The 22,886-nt window shown below is 52.7% G+C and overlaps 2 protein-coding genes across 2 annotated transcripts in view; both read right to left on the bottom strand.

Moving 5' to 3' along the window:
• The window catches only part of Tfeb (transcription factor EB), a 53,635-nt gene extending 48,634 nt beyond the window's left edge, over window positions 1-5,001 (bottom strand). Inside the window, exon 1 of the mRNA XM_055613554.1 lies at window positions 4,760-5,001. The gene's annotated coding sequence lies outside the window, so the exon portion shown is untranslated. The remainder of the gene's footprint in view (window positions 1-4,759) is intronic.
• Window positions 5,002-7,901: 2,900 nt separating this feature from the next.
• Window positions 7,902-15,321, bottom strand: Pgc (progastricsin). The gene is made up of 9 exons (XM_055615124.1): window positions 15,215-15,321; window positions 13,395-13,554; window positions 12,924-13,041; window positions 11,974-12,092; window positions 11,372-11,571; window positions 10,066-10,185; window positions 9,416-9,560; window positions 8,535-8,633; window positions 7,902-8,179 (listed from the first exon to the last, which is right to left on the bottom strand). The coding sequence occupies exons 1-9, from the start codon at window positions 15,271-15,273 to the stop codon at window positions 8,030-8,032; spliced, it is 1,170 nt and encodes a 389-aa protein (XP_055471099.1). The 5' UTR covers window positions 15,274-15,321; the 3' UTR covers window positions 7,902-8,029.
• Window positions 15,322-22,886: the final 7,565 nt, after the last annotated feature.

The following is a 22,886-nucleotide window of genomic DNA, read 5'->3' as shown; positions in this document are numbered from 1 at the left end:
ACTCCAAGCCAGGCAACCTGGCCCCAGAGCCCATGGTGCCAGCATTCACCCAGACGAAACCACACAATACATGGCGGCTTAGGTTATATCCTGACAAAATGGGGCACATGAGCCAGCCTTGATTTCAAGGACTCCATCAGTCCCCAGGTCCTCCTCCACCCACACCTCCTGTTCTGAAGCCTGCTGTCCAGTGCTTGGGACCTGCAGAAGGTCCTTACTGTAGGGGACCCTACCAAGCATTAGTGCTCAGGCAAAAGGATGCTGATAACTAGAGATGGTGTGGGGTCTCTGGGCTCCTGCTCCTGCGACCTTGTGACTCTCTCAACCAAAGGTCCCACTGCCTTTCCTCCACATCTGATGAAACAAATGCTTCCTGAGGGCATCCTGGGGCTTAAAGGGCCAAAGCCACACACCCAGATGGCTGTCAGCCTGGGCTGAACAAGCTTTCCAAAGAGGCCTTAGAAGGCCCCGTCTAAACCTATGTCCTCACAGCACAGGATCCCAGTGAACAGGACAGGCACCTGCCTCAGCAGCTCAGAAAAGGAGACAAGTGTAGTCCCAGGGCAGAAGACACTGGGCAGCAAAAAGAAGGTCCCCAAATCACTTTGAAAAAAAAAATGCTTTTTTATTTTATATTGCTTTTTTTTTATTATACTTTATTTACTTTGTATCCCCCCCTCTAGTTCCCTCCTCCCCTCCCAATCCCTCCCTTTCTCCCCCTTCTCCACACACTCCCCTCCCCAAGTCCACTGGTAGGGGAGGGTTTCTTTTTCTTCCTTCTGATCCTAGTCTGTTAGGTCTCATCAGAAGAGGCTGCATTGTCTTCCTCTGTGGCCTGGTAAGGCTGCTCCCCCCTCAGGAGGAGGTGATCAAAGAGCAGGCCAATCAGTTCATGTCAGAGACAGTCCCTGTTCCCATTACTATGGAACTCACTTGGACACTGAACTTCCATGGGCTACATCTGTGCAGGGGTCTTAGGTTATCTCCATGTATGGTACTTGGCTGGAATATGAGTCTCAGGAAAGACCCTGTGCTCAAATTTTTTTGGTTCTGTTGTTCTCCTTATTTTTTTTTTAAATAAACTGTTTTAGGGTTTTGATTTTAATTTTATGTGTGTTAGTGTTCACCTAGACGCATGTCTGTGTGCCGAATGTGCACAGGCCCCAAGGAGGCCGGAAGAGGATCCCCCTCACTGGAGTTATGACAGTTATGAGCAGCCATGTGGATGCTGGGAATTGAACTTTGGTTTTTCTAGAGGAGCAGCCAGTGAGTGCTCTTAACTGCTGACCGCTGAGGCCTCCCTCCACAATTCCTTACACCACCACCCCCACCACCCCCACCACCCCCACCCCCCGCCCCAAAGGAGAACTTCTGGGAGAGATGACTCAGCAGCCAGGGGCTGTTCCTCCAGAGGACAGGCGCTCCGCTCCCAGCACCCTGTCAGGCACTCACAGCTGCCCCTAACTCCAGCTCCAGGGGACTCAACACCCTCTTCTGGACTTCCTGGCCACTGCACTCCGTGCACACAACCTCATACAAACACACACACACAAATTAAAAACATTGAAATAAAAAACTTCCCGCAGCCGGGCATGGGGGGGCATGCCTTTAATCCCAGCACTACCAGAGGCAGAGGCAGTCAGTTCCTGTGAGATTTGAGGTCAGCCTGGTCTACAAAGCCAGGCCAGGCCAGACAAGGATAACACAGAGAAACCCTGTCTCAAATGACAGCAGCAACAACAACAACAACAAAAAACAAAAAACAGACAAAAAAAAAAAACAAACTCCTGGCAAACACTGATGTGGCCTTCTTCAGGAATTAAGGGTGTGGATCTTGGAATCAGCTGGGCCTGGATTAGAACCCCGGCCCTTCACTTCCAGGCTGTGTGGTTTTCAATAACTTAACTTCTCTGAAGCAGTATAACAAAAACAGTAATTCCCACCTCGGTCCAGAGAGACCCAGTCAGTGCTGGCGCCTACTGTCTGCAGCTAGGTTTCATTACAACCCTATTCCTGTGCGGCCCTTGATTATTCTAACGCGTAGTGCTGCGTTCTCATTACTCTATCAGGGACGTTCATCCATAAAATTCATCCACAAAGGCATGACTCCATAATTCCACAGCCGTGACACAAACGCCTGCAGGTGCTCACCAGGTACCGGGCCTTCTCTGCCCTAATCCTCCCAGCAGCTAACAGGTGACTCCGTTTCTATCCCCACCCTTCACAGCAGGAGCACAGGAGCCGGCTGCACCCGGAGACAGGCAGACTTCTGGAAGCTCTGAGACTCTGGACTCCCCCTCCTCTAGGTCCCCCTACCGCCATTAGAGGAGGCCCACTCAATTTCCACTGTCATTTCTATGGCAGCCCCAAGCTGGGCCCCAAGTGTCCCCAGCCCTCCATCCGCAGGACAAAGGCTCAACCTGGCTTTCATGCCAGCCGTGGTTGGGGAAACCCCTGCTGCCTGCAAAAACCAACTTGACTTTGAAAAGGAAGAGGCAGAAGCCGGGGGAAGGGTGGCCGGGCCACTCCCTGTGGGGGCAGGTGCTAAATTACTCTATAAACCCTGGCTAACGATGCAATTACAGCCATAAACAGAGCCCAGGGGGGGATCAGGGCCAGAAACCAGACCCTCAAAGGCCGGCCAGGCAAGGGGGCGGGTCCCCTCCCACCTACTTCCCAGCATCCAGGAAATGGGGTGGGGTGGGGGTGGGGACTCACTGGCGATGGGATGGGCGGGCACTTGACACCCCCCAGCGGTGCTTGAATGGACTCTTGCGTGCCCCGGCCCACTCCCTGCCCACCTCTGACTGAGTCATCAGGCCATCAGCACTAATCTATGCATAGTTGGCTCTCGGTAGATTCAACGCTCACCTCAGATGTTTCTCGCCTCACTCCACGGGGCACGGAACCAAGGGATTTGGGTCTCCATCTAGCTCCACCTCCCAGGCGGACAACTAGCATTCAGCTCTAACAGGCCCTGAAGGTGTAAGCAGTATCTGCAACTCTCACAGAGAACCCCTCAACAGACCCGCCCTCCATCACACGCTCGGCTTCGCGGCTCTCCTGTAACCAGGAAGGCAAGCCGAAAGAAGCGAGCCGAAGTAGCCGAGAGAAACTGAGGCACAATAAAAGCTCCAGAGGCATGCCTCTCCTGGCCGGCCGGTAACTATGGCTGGCTCACTCTCTCCAGACCGGGCGCTGCCCGAGGGCAGAGCCTGAGGAATGGCGACTGGCTCCCCGGCGGGAGACCGAGCACCTCCCGGCGGGAGCGGGCCACAGAGCGAGGCCTTCGCGTTTGGATCTGCCAGCATCCAAACCTGGCTGCCTTAGAGGAAACTGGAGATCCGCCCCCACCTCATCCCCCAACCAGCCGGAGTCGCCTCGCCGGGGCCAGCGGAATCCGGGCCAGGGTGGGTGTAGGGGCCTCCAGCCACGTCCTAGAGGTTCCCCTTCTCTGATGCATTAGGCAGCCCTTCACTCCGGGTCCGAAGAAGTGGAGGCCACACTTTCCCAGTGAACCGAGCGATCAAGTTTAGTCCTGCAACGGTCACACTCACTGGGTCCCCGGCAGCACAGGGGAGAGCCTACGCAGCAGGTTGGGGAAGGCGCAGGATGGAGGGCGGGGGCCCGGGGAGCGCTGGCGCAGACCAGCCCCACCCGGGCGGGCGCCCTCCCTTCTCGTCCAGGGCGCGGGGCTGGGGCGCGCCAGGCGGCTGCAGCTCGAACCTGCTCGCGCAGCCCGGAGCAGCTTCGGGCAGCAGTGCGTGAAGCCAGAACCCACAGCACGGCGGGGGGACGAGGGGCGGGACCCAGGTGGCATCCGCCAGCTCGCTTCCAGGAGGCGCTGGGCGGAAGAGGCGACGGGGTGGGGAGGAGGCACCGACCTGGCGGGGCGGGCTAGCCTGGGGTTTAGACGGTGAAGAGCGAGGGGGTGGACAGGGGAAAAAGGTACTTATTTCCCGGAATTGAGGACCAAGGGGTGGCTCGGAGAGGAGGACAGACGACTAGGAGCTCAGGAGAGCCGAAAGCGGGGTGCACAGAGGGTGCGACCTCGAGTTGGGATTTCCGAGGGTGGTGGGGTAGCGCAAGAGGCGCAGTTTGGACAACCAGGGACTTTAAACCGGAGGTGTTTCCTACAAGAGACTCAGGAGGAGAGAGGCAAACGAAGCAGGCAGGGATGGGACTTCCACACCACCCCCGGACACAGGCAGCCCGGCCCACGGGGCGTGGCGCCTCTCCGGCCCTCCTACTCCCCGCGACCATCCAGGCCGGGCCAGGCCCCGCCGGCCTTGGTGCCTGCACACCTCCCCGGGCCTCGGACTCCCTCCCCCGAACTCCCCGCCCCCGCCGTATCGGGGGAGGGGGAGCGAGCTCAGGGCCCGGGCGCCCCTCAAAACTTCTTGCAAGTTCACTCCTGCACACCTCCCGCCCCAGCTCCGCTCAGCTTCCCCGGGGCCAGGAAGGCCCGTGCCCGCCCCGGCCACTCCCGCCCCGGTTACATAAGGTCGCGGGGAGGCGGCCCCCGGCCCGGCCCGAAAGGAGGGGCCCGAGGGGCTCTCCGGCTGGCGAGCTGCACCGCTCGGGCCACGCGCCGGGTACCCAAGGCTGCACCGGCTGCGGGTGGGTGGCGGTGCCATGCACCCTGTCCGGCTCCAGTCTGTCCCCCCGCCCGTCCCCCCACCTGTCTCAGGCACCCACGGGATGGGAAGTGCGGCGCTGGCGTTCCCCAGTCCCCCCGTGCACCCCTAGTCCCGCTCACCTCTCTCTGAAGGTCAATCTGTCCGCCACCGGCGCCCTGCGGTTCCGGCAACTTGTCCCAAGTTCGGGTGCCGGGCCCCCGAGCTTCGCCCGCCGCCCGCTGTCGGGCTCCTCGGGCTACGCGCCACCCGCCAGGCCCGCCCCGTCCGCCCTTCCCGCCGCCGTCGGCGCCGTCGCCGTTCTCTGCGTCCCGCCCGCAGCTGCCGCCTCCGCTGTCACCTAGCCCCGCGCCCGGCGCTTGGGCTCCGGCTGTCACTCCGCGCCCACTTCCCGCTGCTCCCGGCAGAGGGCAGCACCTACCCCTGAGTCCCGCCCCCGCAAGCTTGCCGCGGTGCCTGCTGGGAAACGTAGTTTCCGCTGCAGCCGCGCGGGGCTCGCGGGATTTACAGTTCCACTCCGCTGGCCGAGGCTCTCAAGGAGTCAACTTTTAACATTAAACATTTGTCCTTTTTCCCTTTCCAGATTTTTCTTTCTCTTCTCTCTTCTCTATCAGTGATGTCCAGAGCCAGGACTTACTATATCGTTTCATCTTCTGAAAGCTGATAGCAAATAGCAAGCTGCTTTTTCAGGCGGTCCCTCTGGCTGTGTCAAAGGTGGTGAAACAGGTCCCAGAATGGTCAGCAACAACCTGAAGTTATCTTTTCCTTTAGGAACTTCCACTTGGGGAGACTTTTGACTTCTTTCTTTGTTAGATTAAAAAAAAAATGTTGCTAACGTTTGTTGTTGTACCAATTATTATTATTTCAGGACAAGCCAGTATGAAGCAGTTTATCATATGTGTGTGTGTTTATACATGGACATATATACATATATATATATATATATATATATATATATATATATATATATGTATGTATGTATGTATATATATTTTTTGTCTGTTCACTTGTTTTTCCAGACAGTTTCTTTGTGTAGCCTTGGCTGTCCTGCAGCTAGCTCTGTAGACCAGGCTGGCTTCAAACTCACAGAAATTCACCTGCCTCTCAATGCTGGCATTAAAAGCGTGTGCCACCACCACCTGGCCTAACAATACATATATTTTTTTTCTAATTTTTAATTTTTATTTAATTTTTATTTATTACAATTTATTCACTTTATATCCCAGCTGTAGCCTCCTCCTCCCTTGTTCCCTCCCATCCCTTCCCTCCCTCCCTCCCTCTTCTCCTCCCATTAACAATATATTTTTTAATATAGATTTAAAACACTGGTTGGGGGGCTAGAGAGGTGGCTCTTTCAGAGGTCCTGAGTTCAATTCCCAGCAACCACATGGTGGCTCACAGCCATCTATAAGATCTGGTGTGTAAGAACATGTACAAGGAGAGTAGTATATAAATAATAACTAAATCTTAAAAAAAATAAAATAAAAACACTGGGGTTAAGAGAAAGAGGTGACGCTACAGGGGGGATACAAAGTGAATAGAGTGTAATTAATAAAAAAGAGAGAGAGAAAAAAAAAAGGTGATCAGGGAAAGACTAGGCCCACCCAGAGAAACTGGGTGTGAGCTTCTCATTGTCTTTTACGATAGCCATGTTTTTTGTTTTGGTGAGTTCTGAGGTTATCTTCAGAGGACTGCTGAGACGCTTAAATAAGATCACAGGATGCTTCCTGAGGTGTAGCTGATAGTGTCGCAATTGATTAGGTAAAATTGTTATAAAGGAAGTTAGGATATCTTAACTGTAAACAAAACAGTCCTATTTGTGAGATTCCCAGAGGATGTCTGGGAGAGTGGAGGCCAGGCACACACGTTCAGGCTTTAAGCCTGGTTTATTGTTGTGTTTACCACTGTTTTGTTTTATTGAGACAGACTCACCAAATAACCATAGCCAGCCCCAAATTCACTAGTTGATTAGGTTGCCCTGGAAGCCACAGAGGTCTGCCTGCCTCTGCTTTCAGAGAATGCTGGGATTCAAGGCAGGCATCACCACTCCGGGCTTGTTATTTTTTTTAATGCTCCTGATGAAATTGTCTGTGTTGGCACACTTCACGGGACATGTTCACGGTGCTAGAAGCCATGATTCTCAGCTGGCCAAAGGCTTTATCCAGACTGTGGAGTAAGGACAAGCCCTTTTACTCTCAAGTCCCGATAGGTTCTGTCTGTCTGTCCTGTCTTAGTTTGGCAAGCAGTGCACAACCAGGATGCTGCCCTTTTGTCCCTGCCTCTGAGTGTGAGAGGAGAAGCATCAGCACCACCATTTTAACTGCTCAGAGTTTCCCAGGCTTCTGTCTTGTCGCTTCCTCCTGCTGGAAGCTAGGGGCTCTAGGATAGTATCCTTAGCTTGCTTTCCCTTTTTTTTTTCTTCTCCCTACTCCCACCATCTCCTGCCTCCTGCCCTCTCCTTCCCCTCCTTCCCTCTCTCCTCCTCCCCCTTTCCTTTTCTCCCTCTTCTTCTCTTCCTCCTCCTCCCCCAACATGTGACTCTTAAGTTTCTGGGACTTTCTGAGAAACTCCTAAGAAAGCACAAGAATGAAGTCTAGAGCGACAGACCTCTCGCTGAGCTGGTCAGAGAAATCCTGGGAAAGAGCAGGCCTTCCTGTCCATAGCTGAAGGACAGCCCTCCTTCAAACCCAAGCCCTGGGACTTAGGAAACTGGGTGAAAATACAGTCACCCTAGCTCAGTGTCAGCTGCCTGCAGTCTTCCTGGAAATAAGCCTCTTGCTTCCTCAAGGGTTCACACCGTTAGAAATGAATGTGGTGCAGCATCCTTCAGACAATTCGAGTCAAAATCGATTCAAAGTTGAAGAGGCAAACCCTTAGCTCTGTAGCATGTCAGCCCCCAGACGCTCAGCTAGTGGACATTCCTGTGACCTTGAGGTCAGTGGGTAAGTTTGGAGAAGTGGCTCAACAGAGCATTTTCCCTTTGCCCACCATGTCCAAGCCTGCTCCCCTCGCCAGTCTTAGATCTTCAGAAGGAATCTGTGAATAGACTCCAAACCCTGAAGGTAAAGGCCTGTCTCCAAGACTGGCTTCAAACTCAGCTTCACTTAGCATCCCCAAGACCCACCAGGAAACCGTGTGGCCACTGAGGTCAGGCAAACTGGAACTAGCTCTGATTCCCACTCTCACAGTTCCCCGAGACCCGAGGCCCAAGGCCCAGCTCCACCCACCCCACATAGCCTCCACACAAATGACCCAACAGGCTGGTCAATATGGAGAACTCTTTATTATTAGAGAAAGTCTGTGGTCCAGAAAAGGAAAGCTGGAAGCAGAGAGGAAGGACAGAGGGGGAGGGCTGAGAGGAAGGAGGGCATATGGGCGTCTAGACGGCAGGTCTAGACAGCAGTGGCAAAGCCCACCATGTTGTTGCCAATGTCGAAGATGGCATAGTAAGACCTGAGGAAGACATCCCCAAGGATCCAGAAGGGCTGGCCGTTCTCATTCAGAGGAGTGGTCTCGAGGCCCACCATGCAGTAGCCATCCTCCTGTTCAACAGAAAGACAACGTTCACCCATTTGCTCATGCGTGGACTGAACCTCAGCCCTAGGATGACAAAAAGAGTGTCCAAAGGGCTTGTGGACCAGCTGACCCTCCATAGCAAGGGGCTTTCGGAGGCGGGAGAGGGGGTGTTTCTCCAATAGCTGACTTCAAGTTGCAATGGTTCTAAGGGGTGGAGGGCATCTTCCTCCATGGACTACCCTCCCCCGGCTCTTGGCCTGCTGCAGGGCAGCCTGGTCACTTAAGCTTTGAAGACAGCCCAACTTGGGTTCAAACATCAGCATAGCTTTTCTGGACTCATCCTCAGTCCTGACAGCTCTGCCCAGAGGAACTAGGCCTTACCTGGATGATGTAGAAGGAGGGTGACAGAGGGAACTGGACACCGTTGAGGACAAAGCTGAATGTCGGCAGGCTGCTGACGCTGTCACAGCTCACGAAATACTGTGAAGAGGAGCACGGCCCCGATTGACACATCTCCCACAGAAGAGCACCCCTCACACCTGCCACCTCAGCATTCTACACCCTAGGCCTGTCCCCCCCCGGACCACTGCAGGCCAGAGGAAACAGCTTCAAGCAAAACCTGGGAAACCTGCATACCTAATCTTAACCTTCAGCAGCACTGGCACAGATGGGGAGGGACCCAGGAGTCCTGAGGAGCCCATGATACTAGAGCTTTGCCCCTGACTGAATATTCACTCCGAGAGATCGAACTGCTGCCCTCCCATCGGCAAGTGCCCTTTAACAGAAGGGTCTGTAGACCAGGTTACCCATCAGCCCCCATCCCGCCCATCCCCTGGAATCAATGAGAATGGTCTCATTAGGCAAATTGTCTGCTGGACTTAGGACCAAGCGGAGCAGGAGAGCCTGTGGAGGTGAGGGAGGTGTGGCTTACAGAGGGGTCCGTGGTCACTCATTTGTGTGGCCCCACCTTCTAGTTATTTCACTCCAATCCTAAAGCCCAGGGCGTGTCCAATCCATATTTCAAGGTGACTTAAGCTCAGAAGAAGTTCTTGCTCTGCCCATATTCCCTCAGCTCCAGCCTCTTGGCCTCCACCCTACCAGGACCACTTTCCCCCAGTGCCTTCATAGCTAAAAGCCTGGAGGCCACGAAGTCAGTCATCTTTGTGTTCCCAAAGAGAAGCTGTAAATGCGACACACACACACACAACACACACGCCAGGATGGCCTTCCCTGAGGAAGGGAGCTCTTCCTGTCAGACTCACCTGTCCGTATTCTTCCTGGGCTCCAATGGCCTGCAGAAGTTCGCTCAGGTACTGGGAGGGCATGGTGAGCAGAGAGGTGCCTGTGTCGACAATGCCTTGACAGCCTTGGGAACACCAGCCGGTGGCCTGGTCATCAATAAGGAACCTGAATGGCGAGAGACGTCGGAGCCTTCAGTTCCCACCTAATTGTTGCAGGCAGCCAGTCAGGGGCTTCCCACCACAGCAGCCACATGCGGAGACAAGCCGTTCTTGAGGAAAGTAAGGGGACCCCCCCCACCTCACCCCACCCTAAGTCTATCCAAGGCCATCTGAGTGACCACTGAATCTACTTGCAAATTTTCATCAAGCTTGGCCACATGGAAAGCCAGGGCCGCTGGTTGTTGCAAGGACTTTGAAACACACTCAGTTTCTGACCTGTGGCGTCAGGGGACAGGGCCCTCATTCCTGAGTCTGTGTGCTGCCCGTCCCTGTGCGGCCTTAACCCCTCTTCTCCAGATCTAGCTGAGAGTCGATACTCCTGGGTAGGTCGCTGTGGCTTCGGGGGAGGGCTCTCTTAGCTATTCTCTCCCACCTGCCCCCACCAACAGAGCCGGGGTCAGCCAATGGTTTATAGGGTTGTCTCGAGGCACAAGGCCCCACCACAGACTCACTCATCGATGCTGATCTGCCAGTACAGCTCCCGAGTGACAGGAACCCAGGTGATCTCCCCAGTGTACAGGTTCTCGTCCACACCTCCAAAGACGATCTGTCCACCCTCAGATCCCTGCTGCCTGCAGAAGACACGAGGGAGGGTAAGGGGTGACAGCGAAAGAACTCCCGAGGTGAGTCAGCCATTTTCGGAGGACAGGAGCTCCTCCCTTCATTTCGCACCAAGGCTCTGTCTCCCTCAGACTGGAGCTACCTAGGACAGTCTGTGTTTTCTTCAGGTTGGGGCTCCCTGAAGGTAGGATGTGTTTCCCTTAGATGGGCTCCCGGTCTAGACCCCTTGGAACCCTCATTGGTTCAGACTCTGGAGTGGTGCTGGCACACAGAGTCCCCAGCCCCCTGGAGGGGCAGCTACTCAGAGACCCCACACACACACACCAGCTACTGCTCGGTCTTCTGCTCTTTGCTCCGTGCCAGTAGGTGGAACCTCTCCCCGGCAGCCGTCCAGTGCAAGCCCAGTAAGCCGGGCAGAGTCAGTGACATTGACGGCGCCAATTTAGATTCAATTCAGATTCAGGCCGCGAAGCCTGGACACTCTCTAGAAGGTAAGCTAACTTGGAGGAAGAAAAAAAAAAAAAAAAAAAAAAAAGAAACACACACACACACAGGGCCCAGACGGCGCCTGCTCGTGTCTGCTGGAAGGATAACAACAGGTTAGAAGTCAATCCTGGGCCAAGCCCCAAAGACTCCAGGACCAGTTGGAACGACAGATCAAAGGAGATGAAGCAAGAGATTACTCTACAGAGGCGATACGGAGTGGAAAGTCTCGGTCGGAGACGGCCCTCAGTGGGGAGGGCACAGGAGTTGGACCCAGGAAGTTCTAGAGTGAAAGCCAGACTCCCAGATTGGAGCCGGAAATAGGGAGCTTGTCACAGTCAAAGAACACAAAGAACAATCGCGGGTGCCGGCAGGATGGCTCGGCAAGTAAAGGCACCTGTGGCCAAGCCTGACAAACTGAGTTCCATCTCTGGGACCCACGTGGTACAAGCAGAGGACCGACTCCTGCAAGTTGTCCTCTGACCTCTACAAGCTCACTGTGGCGTGTGCCCCAACCCCTGCTCTAACACAAATAAATAAATGTTGAAAAAAAGTAGGAGCGGACAGGAAACAGATATAGGGTGGGGTGTGCAAAATTCAGGAACTGGAGAGAGGAAGGCTCAGGGGCAGGTGTGGCTGAAACTCGCAACCCTCAAACTACTGAACCTCGGTGGAGTAGTGGGAGGCCCGCGAGCTTGCTAAGAGGTTGCTTACCTGCCAAGGTAGACGCCGAAGAGGGGCTGGGAGAGAGCGCCCTCCTGCAGCAAGCCCTGCAAGGCAGTGGTGGCGCCCCCTGCAGACAGGCCGGGGTAGGCCAGGCCCATGATACCATCGAATTGTGCATAGACGAAATTGGTACCCGGCTCGTTCTCACTCAGGCCAAACTCCTGGTTGGGGACCTTGATGCCTTGGACCTGGAGTGGAGGTTAAACAGAGGGATAGTGACACACCAGACTGGACCTCCCTCCTCCAGGCCCTCTCGCTCTTGTTCATCTCTTCTCGTTTCAGCTCCCCCGCCATGCCCCACCTTGATAAATCTGGCAGCTTCTCTTCCAAGTATCAGCACAAACACTGTATTGTCCCTGCCCCTGCCCTGTCCCTCTCTCTTCTGAAGAGCTATGTTCTTCATGGAAGATGGCCACAAAGAAAGGGCTCATCATGGCTTCCCCGCCTCCTGACACAGAATGGCGATCAGGGTCAGCACTGTGAGTGGACAGGGTCCTAACCTAGGAGTAGCTCTTCCATCATGTTTTGGGGGCTTTGTCTCAGGCCTCCACCGCCGCCTCCCCCAGCCAGGAGTAGGGAACCTCACTCACAGTCAGAGTGTCATAGCCGAAGAAGCCAGTGAGGCTCCCGGTGCCGTACTGCAGAGAGAAGGTCTGTCCTTCGGTGTAGTAGGTGGAGGAGTCGCTGGGGTTGTAGCGGGGATGTGTGGCTGCATGGAGAAGCCGGACACAGAGGTCAGGCTTCCTGCTCTGGAGCCCAGAGCGTGCCATCCCTCCCCAGCCTGAGTGTAAGCCTCGGGTTCTCAGCATCCCCTACTCCAAGTCAAAAGGTGACCAGCATTGAGTCACGCATGACCCCAAAGCCCCCTGTGACTTACAGGGTAAGCTCTGGAACTATGGCCTCTCTCTGGGCAAGGCTGTGAGCTAGGTCCCAGAAGAGCCCTAGCACAGACACCTTAGGAGTGAATGGGCCTTTAAGCATGATTTCATCCCACAGCCTCCACCCCTTCAAGAAGCTGGCCATACCAAGACCCTGAGCTGACATGAGAAATAACCAAAGAGAGACTCCTTGGACCAGAAATAATAGGATACCAAGGCTCTGGTATGGACCAAAACTGTATTACAAAGATAAATGCCATCTGCCTGCCCAAGCTACTGCAGGACAGGACCAAGTCCAGTATTGTTCCAACCCATCCTTCAGACACACTTGGTGCAAACATGATGAGCAGCGAGGTCAGGTGGGGTGAATAGAAGGCAGGATTGACTGTTGTGAAAGAGAGTGGAGAAGACCCACAACAAAAGGGACAGCATTGTGCTGGTGATCAGGATGGGTGGGATGGAGCAAAATGGATCGGGGGAAGTGAGCTGCCATAGATGAAGGTATAGCTATTGCTTATCAAGAGTCTGCTGGCTGCAAGGCCGGCCTTTTGACTTGGCTTGAATATGTCATGTGACTGCTTCACACTGCCACCCTCTCCCGGAGTGAATTTCCCCCAGCCCTCCTAGGGAAGTGTCCCCTTTGCTGCCCATCCAGCACTCACTGCAGGCCTGGCTCTGGCAGTAGACAGAAGGTACCCAGAGGTTGGAGGAGCCAGTGTCGAAAAGGACCAGGAAGTTCTGGGGTGGAGTCCCGATGCTGATCTCGCCAAAGTAGGAAGCCTGGTGGGATGGGGGATGGCACAAGGTATACTGTTCAGCTCTGAGAAACTCAGGGACCCGGCTACTCCAGGTAGAACCCAGCTTCTGCCCTTCAGACCACACCAAAATTAGTTGCCCAAGTCCTCCCTCGAAACCTGCCCCATGCCCAGCGCTACTCAGTCTATCCCTGGGTGGCCACGAAGCTCTGTGTGCACTCGGCTTCAAGAACAGTGAGGATGAGCCCTCCCCCCAGGTTCTTCAGATAGTCACCCATAGAAGACTGGAAGACGTAGGTGGAACCCAGGTCCTGAAGGCAGGGAGCCCTCAGGTTTGGTAGCAGGGACAGGGGTTCCCTGAGAGGTGTTAAGACTTACATCCATGTAAGCCATGGGCTCATAGAGGACACTGAAGCTACCAAAGTTGTTAAAGTTGTACTTCTGGCCGGGGTCATACTTGTGGGTCTTCAGAAAATCTTTGAGCAAACCCTTTTCCTTCATGGTCTCACGGATAGTCTTCATTTTCTTCAGGGGGACCCTGCAGAAGGCTGTGTGTCAAGCCAGGGCCCTCTCACCTTCCAGACCCCTCCCGGCTCTCCTGGCTCCATCTGTGTGCCTCAGTCTCTCAGCCACTCTGTCTCACAATGCCCACTGTTTGGATCTCTCTGCCTTGATTTCTTTCTAGCTCTTCTCCCTTTGTCTTTTTCCCTTCCCGTTTCCTCCTGCTCTCAAACTCCTCCTCAATGCTTGCTCCAACATTTAGAAAGTAATCAGCTTCAACCACATCTACCCTCACCCCATATGAAAGTACCCCCGCTGTCCAGGCCCCCTACTCTAACATACCCTGTGATTCCCTCCCAAGAAGGGCAGGGCAACTTAGAGAATTACCTTTGTTAGAATCAGCGTGTTCACATTTTTGAGACAGGGTCTCATGTATCTCAGGCTGGCCTAAACTGGTTTGTTTGTTTGTTTGTTCATTTGTTTTTCGAGACAGGGTTTCTCTGTGTAGCCTTGGCTGTCTTGGACTCACTTTGTAGACCAGGCTGGCCTTGAATTCATAGTCTCAATCTTAATACATATCAAAGAGCGGCTTTTTAACTCTGATATGTCTGCTTCTACCTCCCAAGCATATACCACTACCCAGTGTATAGAGCACGGGGGCCAAAGCCAGGGCATCATACATGCTAGGCAAGTACCGTCCCAACTGAGCCACACCCCAGCTCACATTGGTACGTTTTTATAAAGGTGCCAGAGAAAGCAGGTTCGCCCCGAAGCATTCTTCCATACTGAGCACTAAGCACAGAGTAAGGGAAACAGAGCGAATCCCCCTGCTTACTGGTAATTTACCATCCAGGGACATCACTGTGCCTCTAGGAACAGTCCACGGGGACAGTGGCTTGGGAGTTCCAGAGTTAGCACTTGGGAGCCGGGCTTCTGCCCATGTCACAAAAAACACAGTCTAAATGCTGCTGGCTGCCATTGCCCAGGGGTCACCTGCTTGCTCTGCAACCTATGATTCCCATTCCTTTTCCTTTCACTTCTTTCTCCGTCTTGCTCCTCATTCTCTTAGGACTCTACGTTCCAAGAGTTTCTGTGCTAAACCTCTTGATATGAGCCAAACCAATCACCTCTTCTGGGTTTGCACAATAGAAATTTCTGGGAGGAACCGACTTTTCACCCAAGAAACGGGGCTGGTAAGATGCTCAGCAGGAAAAGGCGGTGGCTGCCAAGCCTGATGGCCTGAGTTTAGTTCCCAGAACCCATATGGTGAAAGGAGAGCCCTGACTCCTGCAATTTGTCCTCTGACCTCCACATGTGTTCAGTGGCACGGGCACGCTCACGTCCCCCCCCCCCCCCCCCCCCCACAGGATAAATTTTAAAATAGACAACTTGAGTCATAATTTAAAAAGAAATGATGAGGTACCAAAGTCTACAGATTCTCAGGCCCATGACTGGTTTTTATAACCTGTGTGAATCCTCCCACCACCTCAAATTATCTCTAGAGTTCTATCAATACCTACTAAGGGCCAAAGACATAGTTCCGTGGTTAAGAGCATTATTTGCTCTTCCAGAAGAGCAAGGTTCAAGTCTTAGCAACTATAAACCAGCTGTGCATCCAGTCCCGGGGGATCTGACACCTCGCTAGGCCCCAGGCTGCCACTGCAGGCTCTCTGAGCTCTAGCAGTCTCCAGTCTCACCTGAGCAAAGATGCCTCCAAGAGTGGGAGGCAGAGCAAGACTACCACCAACCACTTCATGATGCCGGTTCGCAGCTGGCCTCACAGGAAAAACCGCTCCGAGCTCGACCGTTGTGGTGGAGTGAAGACCTGAGCACCACTCCTTCCTTTTATATAGCCAGGAGCTAGCCCAGCCCCAGCCCTGGACAAGCATGACCCACTCCCCTCCCCGAGCCAAGATGTCCCTTGAACTCCGTGTATCAATGGCTTCTGTGTGTTTTTCCCTCCTGGAGCATGACCGTGACACTTTTCATCTTATTGACTTTTTAACTCAAGCAGAGAAGGCCAGGAGGTAAAAAATGATAAGAGAGAACAAAGTGGCCGCACAATGGAATGGCAAAGATTGCCATGCCTCTGGGAATCAGAGGCACGATATAGGCATTTGTGGGTTAGGGCTTGAACGAGCAACCTGGGTCCTGACGGTTGGTTCCTCAAGCTTGGCACTAGTGTTATTTGGAATCAAATAATTCTTTGTTCCAGGCATGGTCCTTGCTCACTGTAGGGTGCTATCAGTAACCCCATTAAATGCCAGGAGCAGCCCCCGAGTTGTAGCCACCAAAACGTCTCCAGGCATTGTTGGTTTCCCCTAGGGATAAGTCCTCGAGAAATGCTGCTCTGCCAGCAAGCATCATACTTGGAGGGCTGACTGACACCCTGCTTTCCAGGCCCCCTTAAACTTCTGGGTCCTGGGGCTCAGGGCGTCTGGAGGATAAGGGCCAGGAACCAGGCTGGCGGCTATGGTCACAGGGGCAACAGTGCTGTGTGGGGTGCTGAGGCTGGAGCTGGGGGGTGAAGTCAGAAGGCGGCTCTGAAAGCTTTCAACATGAAACCCTGTCCCAATTCAGCAGGACTCCCTCACAGAAGCGTGTCAGGCCAGCACTGGCCTTACGAACCTGGGCAGAGGCCCAGAGGGGATGTGAGCAGAGGAGCCACACATGCGCCTCGCCATTTTTCCCATTGTCCCTTCTCCCTTCCCATTGCTATCTGGGAGGGGCTTTGTTTGATTCGGGGTGAAGAGGGTCTCATATATGCAGGTCAACCCTACCCCTGAGATACACCCCAGCCTGTTCTGTGGGTGTGTTCATGTGGTTTATGTGTGCACCTGCGTTCATCCATGCAGGACCTGGAGGCCAGAGGCTGATGTCAGGGATGTCTTCTTCAGTTGTTCATCCGCTTTATTTGTTAAAATTTCAAATCAGTTTTAATGTGTTTACTCCGTGCCTGTGAGCGAGAGAGCGAGAGAAGGGCACTCACGGGTCACTGCTGCGGGAGTTTTTTTCTCTCCTTCCACTTGGTGGGTCCCGAGGATGGAACTCGGGTTCTCAGGCTTGCTGGCAAGCTCCTTCACCCACTGGGCCATTTTGCCGGCCCTCCACCTTGTTTTTTAAAGATGGGATCTCTCACTGAGCCCTGAGCTTACTGCTTCATCTAAACGGAAGGCTGGTGAGTCCTGGGCTCCATCCGCCTCTGTAGCAGTCTTACAGATTCATGCCACCATGAACCTGCTCCTTATGCGGGTGGTGAATTCAAACTCATGTCCCCATGCTGGCATGACCTAGGCTATTTTTATTTTTTATTTTTTCGAGACAGGGTTTCTCTGGGCAGCCTTTGCTGTTCTGGATTCCCTTTGTAGATCAGGCTGGTCCCGAACTCACAGCGATTTGCCTTTGCTTCTGCCTCCCAGAGCGCTGGGATTACAGGCATGCACCACCAGAAACGAGGTCTCACACTGTAGACCAAGTTGGCTTGGAACTCACTATGCAGCCCATAGTTAGCTTGGAATCCTCAACCATCTTTATTCTCTAGCTCCCCAGATTCAGGGATTATAGGTGTGAGCTACTATGCCTGGGTCTTTTTATTTTTGAGACAGACATTTGATAAATTGCACAGGCTAGACTTGAACTCACTCTGTAGCCTCAGCAGGGCTTGAACTTGTCATCCTCCTGCCTCAACTCTAAGTAGGTAGGATTACAGGCCTATACTACTAGACTAAGCACTCTTATCTTTTGGGCTTCTAAAAATCCCTCTATCTCCCCCACCCCATTGCCCTCTCCTAAGCCCTTACCCACCCCAATGACCACCCACTTCACCCTCTAACCTTGCCACAACTTTCTCCTGACTTGAGTTAGCTAGGCCACCAACAGGCTTTATATTTGAAGTGAGTGGGAAAAGTCCAATGCCAGCACCCTCTATTACCTTTTACCTCAGACTCTAGGCCCCATATAGATTTATATGAGGACATCCCTGCTCAGCCGGTGGGCTCTAGTGGTTCTTCATCCCCTGTGAACTTCAACTTCATACACAAGTTGGCCCTCTGACATTTCTGCTGGTCACCTCAGGGTTCCAAGATGTGCCAAGACCTCCTCTGCCCCTCGTCTGTCCCCCTGCCCAATATCTAGAAAGCTCTCTTTTTATGTGTCTTGGAATCTGCAAGGCCTGAAGACACATAAGAAGCTACCAAGGCCATCGTCCTCTGTAGAGTGTGGTACTGAGTACTGACCCACTGGTTTTGGCCCAAGTTCACCCTTCTAGCGTTCACACCCTAGCATTGTAGGCAGAAGGCTGGGACCAGATCTGATAGCCACCTGTGTCATCTATCCAGTAGGAATTTTCCATTCTGGCAACTGCTGCCCACCACTCAGCCAAAGCTCTGGAGTGTGCCCAGGCCTGTGATGAGGGAGGGAAGGGGGTTGGGAAACTCGGTGTCTGCTTGGGCCTGGCACCGACAGGGAGGTCTCTGCACGCTTGTATTTCAAAGCTAGCTCAGCTCTCCTTCCCTGCAGTCTCCAGAGACCCACTGGGGTGTGGATTGGGGGAGCAAGGTAGGAGATACCCATATTTTGGAGAACAGGAAAAAGATAGTGAGAGAATCCTCAGAAGCTTGCCAAACCCATGGAATGTTCTAAATCCGGTGAGGCCTGCTGGATTCTCCAACCTCAGCCTTGACTTGCCAGGACTCAAGGAGTCCTTGTCAGTTGAAGCTCTAGGCCAAGTCTCACCATATCTAGGGAACGTTCCTAACCTGCAGCGGGCCAGGACACTCTTGCTCAGCTGATGGACCCCAGAGGTTCTACATTCCCTGTGGATCCATGCTGGCCCTCTGCCAGCTCTCCAGCCACTTCAGGGTTTCCAGATGCCCCAAGACCTGCCCTGCCTCTGGTCTGTCCCCCTGCCCGATATCTAGGAAGTTCACTTTTTTATGTGTCAAGGAGCTGTGGGACCTGAGGACATCTCAGGAGTCACCAAGGCCATCTTCCTCTGTACAGTGTCGGATACTGGCTCACCAGTTTCAGCCATGTTTGCCCTCTGCCCCCATGCCCTCGCTGCACTCCCTGGCAGTGCTGCTGCCTGGCACCGAATCTCCAGCAGCCTCAGACGGGGCTCAGCTGTTTCCCGGGGTAATTTTTTAAGTTACATTTATTCATTTATGTATCAATTGTGTGTGCGTTTATATACATGGGCATTTGTGCGCCGTAGCTTCTATCAGGGACCAGAAGACAACCCGCTGAGGTCAGTTTTCTTCTTTCATCATGTGGGTGGCTGGGGATTGGACATTGGCTATCAGGCTTTGCAACAAATACTTTTACCCACTGAGTCATCTTACTGTTTCTCCTGCCCTAGTCAATCTCCCCTCTGAAGCTCTGCGGGAGCTGACTGCTCACAATCCCCATGCCTGTGTGAGGCTCCAGAAATCATGAACAATTGAAAAAGCCCACCGAACAGTTTTCAGTGGGGTGCAGCTACTCCTCATGCCCCACTGGGTCCGGTTTCCAACCGAAGTTCACCTTCCTTTCCTAGTCTATAGATGCCCCTTGCTTTAGCCTCTGCAGCCCTGCTGTTTTCTCACTCTTTGCACACCCATCTGTGAAAGCTCCCCCCACTTTCAAGACCCAGACAAAGGCCTCAGAGCCCTCCCTGTGGTGCCCTTCTCAGTCCATCACAAAACAACAATTCCCAAGTCTGTGTGTGTGTGTGTGTGTGTGTGTGTGTGTGTGCTCATCCGTGCTAGCATGTGTTGAGGCCAGAGGTTGATATCAGATGTATTTTCCCAGTCGGTTCTCCACTTTATTTTTTTAAGGTGTATTTTTATTTATGTACATGTAGATGGTGTGGGTGCTCAGCCTATGTGTGTGAGTGCCATTGGAGGCCAGAGTTGGGTGTTGGGTCCCCTGGGTACGGAGTTCTAGGATGTTGTGAGACACCCAGAACTTACAGAGCAGCGAGTGCTCTTAACAGGCGCACCACCTCTCCCTCCCTTGTTTTCACCTTGTTTCTTTGAGACAGGTTCTCTCACTGAACCTAAAGCTCACTGCTCCCTCTATACGGGCCAGCCAGCACAACCTGGGGTTCTTTCTCTCTCCACCCCTGTAACACACAATAGTTACAGCTCTGCACCTCCGGGCCTGGCTTTGATGTGGGTTCTGGGGACATACTCTTAAGTCCTGAACCATTCCCCCAGCTCCTGGGGTCCTTTAATGAAGTTTTGGTTTGCTCTGGTTTAACTCTGAGTCGTGGGAAAAAAGCGCTCGCTGCTAACCCGAATGACCTGGGTGTGAGCCCCAGTGTCCCACGTGGTGGAAGAAGAGAACTGGTTCCCACAAACTGTCTTCGGTCTCTGTGCACGTGCTGAGGAGAGCATGTGCAAAACAGATAAACAGAAATATCTTTTTAAAATTTTTTAAAGATTTTGAAGAAAAATTAGGAATTCTAAATTTCATTTAAAGTTATATATAGACACATATGTGTGTCTATATATCACATTTTATAAAAATTAAGCTGGGCCTGGAGTTTCACTCAGTGATGGCATGCTTGCCTATTATCCGAGAGATACTGGATTCAAGGACCGACATCAGCAAAGAGGGGGGAAATCTAAAAAAAAAAAAAAAATCAAGGTAGCTTCAAGGTATAAGTGTTTACACCATTCAAATTACCCAGCAGCCCTTATTATACACAATTATATTTTAACACAGCCACACTCCCTGTGCCAAGGCAACTTCTGTTCTGTTCTTATCATGTCAGATTGCCACAGAAACACGTTTCCATGCATTAAGATAGGCTGAGCCCTTATCTGCTTCGAAGGCTGCCATGCTGCTGTATCTTTTTGGGAGCTGGGAGTACTTGGCCCAATTCGTTTGGGTCCCTTCCAGCTTCCTATTGCTATCAATAGCTCGGGCTCCCACGCTAGAATGCATCCGAAGGCACAGAGTTTCCCATGATCAGAGGCGTGCAAGCAGAGGGCAGGGGACTCCTTCTGAGACCGTCTGATGGGAGGGGCTGTTCCCTAGGTGTGAGACACGCCAGGATCTGAATTTTTCCCGTGTTGTTGGGATGTCTGCGCTTCCTGATGGGGTTCTATAAACCTTGCCTTGGGCAGCCCACAACACGAATTTTTAGTTACAGTGTCTGGTGTTTGCTTAGATTTTTACTTTTCTCCTTAAATGTTGTGGAAGATTTTTTTTTCTTTTTCTTTTTTTTTTTTTTAATCATTTTTATTACTGTTTGGGAGTGTGGTGCAGGGGCTCACTATGTTGCCCCGAAAAGCCTTGAGCTCATGGACAGTCCTCTTTCGTCTGCTCCCCAAGTGTTAGTAGCAGTTTTTGTTGATGTGACTTTTGATCTTTGCCTTGGTTTTGTTGTTGTTTGAAGACAGGGTGACACTATGTCACTCACCCAGCCTGGGACTCACTATGTAGGTATGTCTGGACTGAGATTTACAGAGATCCTCCTGCCTCTGCCTCCTGAGCGCTGGGATCACAGCTGTGCACCACCGTGCCCAGCTTTCTGCCCATGATTTTAACATCTGAGATTGGTTCCCAGCTCCAACAGCCATCTCGGAAGGGTCTGTCTGGGGGTGACTTCCTGTCTCCATCACTCCTTTCAAATTTATTAGTTAGGATTGTGCTGTAAGCAGTAATTAGATCTGAGGCTGAAAGTGGTCTCCCCCCCCTTCCCCCCCAAAACATCCCTTTCCTGAGGGTGCAGTGGGCAGGGAACGATGTAGCTGTTTAATCACAGGACTCTCACAGTTACCCCGCAGATAACTCACCTTTTCCCCTTCTGTGGAGGGGTCAGTTTTATCGGTTCCTATCTTAAATGTCTAGAGGGAAACCTCTGTATCAGCAGATGCATAGAAAGACAGACCGTTTTTGTTCTCTGTCTATTGATTAACTTTGCCTGCTTCCTGCCTTGCTGGAAAGGCCGTACTCTGGATAGAAGTTCAGCCTTACCCAGGGCTAGCCAGCTGCCGGAAGGAGACGAGGGGTGGGGCCCCAGATCAAGTAGAGCCATGAATCAAACACCCCCTGGGATGCTTTTTTTGTTTCTCATTCTGGTTTTGTAGCTCCTCCCCCTCCGTGTGCTTCCTTCCCAATCTCTATCTGACAAGGTCTTGCTGTGTAACCCAGGCTGGCCTTGAATTCAAGTTCCTTCTGCCTTAGCCTCCTACATGCTGAGATTATAGGCATGTACCGCTCAGCCTGGCTTCAGCTGCCTTCTCTATATCACTGACAAACAGCGGCTGGGCCGTTCATTTCTAGAGAAAGAACGAACTCACAATTCCTAGAAAAATTCTATTGGATCAAGCACCAACCACTGTGGCCAGCAGGTAGGAACCTACTAGACCCTGGCTACTCCCTGAGGAAACATCTTGAAGAGAGTGGATAGGACCACTCGGAAGTCCTCAGGAGAAGACGCTGGGAGGTGCAAGGAGGTAGTTCTGGGTCAACACTGCCTGAAATGTCCACAGGCGCCCTGCATCCAGCTTCTTTCGCCTGTCCTCGTGCATATGAAAGAATGTAATGCATGACTTGCCCTTCGCTTCTCCCTAGAAAACTAATCTCTACCATCTCTCTGTTCTTTGACCCGACAAGCCTCTTGCTGTCTGAGCCTCAGGTGTGCTCGCATATAAAATGAGAAGAGAAAACCCTCCCCGCACTGTAGCCGCATGGTTCGGTGAAGCCACAATTACAGAGGATGAGAAGGAAGAAGGCTTTGAAGCTAGGCCTGGTGGTAAAGGTCTGAGGTAGAAGGATCACAAACTCAAGGCCTTCGAGGGGGCTACAGAGTGATGTCAACGAGGGCTGAGGCTGTGGCTCGGTTGGTAGAGGGCTCAGTGTGCGCAGAGCCCCAAGTCTGATCCCCAGCATTGCATGCATACAGCACCGCATGCCTGTAACCCCAGCACAGGGAGGTGGAAGTAGGAGAATCAGGAATGCAAGGTCATCCTCGGCTACACAGAGTTTGAGGCCAGCCTGGACTGTAGGAGACCCTGTCAGAAAACAACAAACCCAGAGCGAGTTCAAGGCAGCTTTGGTTAGACCTCGTCTCGAGATGGAGAAGGAGAAGAAACATGGGCTTGGGGGCTGAGATGCTCACTGTTTGGTGGCAGACTGCTCATCTAGCAAGTAGAGTCTCTACGTTCAATACCAAAGAGAAAAAAGAAGTCCTGCTGTTAAAGAATAAGGGTTCAAGTGGTAGACACTCTCCCAGGAGGCTCTGGGTTCTGTTTCCATTATTGTAAAAGAAAAACAAATTAATAAGAGGAGAGAAGAGAGGAGAGGAGAGGAGAGGAGAGGGGAGGGGAGGAGAGGAGAGGAGAGGGGAGGGGAGGAGAGGAGAGGAGAGGAGAGGAGAGG

The sequence above is a fragment of the Psammomys obesus genome, unplaced genomic scaffold (genome assembly GCF_907164565.1).
Source record: "Psammomys obesus unplaced genomic scaffold, mPsaObe1.curated_primary_1811, whole genome shotgun sequence".
Classification (NCBI taxonomy): domain Eukaryota; kingdom Metazoa; phylum Chordata; class Mammalia; order Rodentia; family Muridae; genus Psammomys; species Psammomys obesus.
Note: the sequence above shows the minus strand (reverse complement) of the source record. Positions and strands in the feature narration are given on the sequence as shown.

What these genes read in the sequence shown, in the direction of transcription:
- Pgc (XM_055615124.1), bottom strand. Translation starts at nt 15,273, where the DNA reads ATGAAGTGGTTGGTGGTAGTCTTGCTCTGCCTCCCACTCTTGGAGGCA. An exon ending in TTGGAGGCATCTTTGCTCAG is followed by an intron (nt 13,555 to 15,214) that starts GTGAGACTGGAG and finishes AGCCTTCTGCAG; the next exon opens with GGTCCCCCTGAAGAAAATGA. An exon ending in CCTCCTTCTACATCATCCAG is followed by an intron (nt 8,180 to 8,534) that starts GTAAGGCCTAGT and finishes TCTGTTGAACAG; the next exon opens with GAGGATGGCTACTGCATGGT.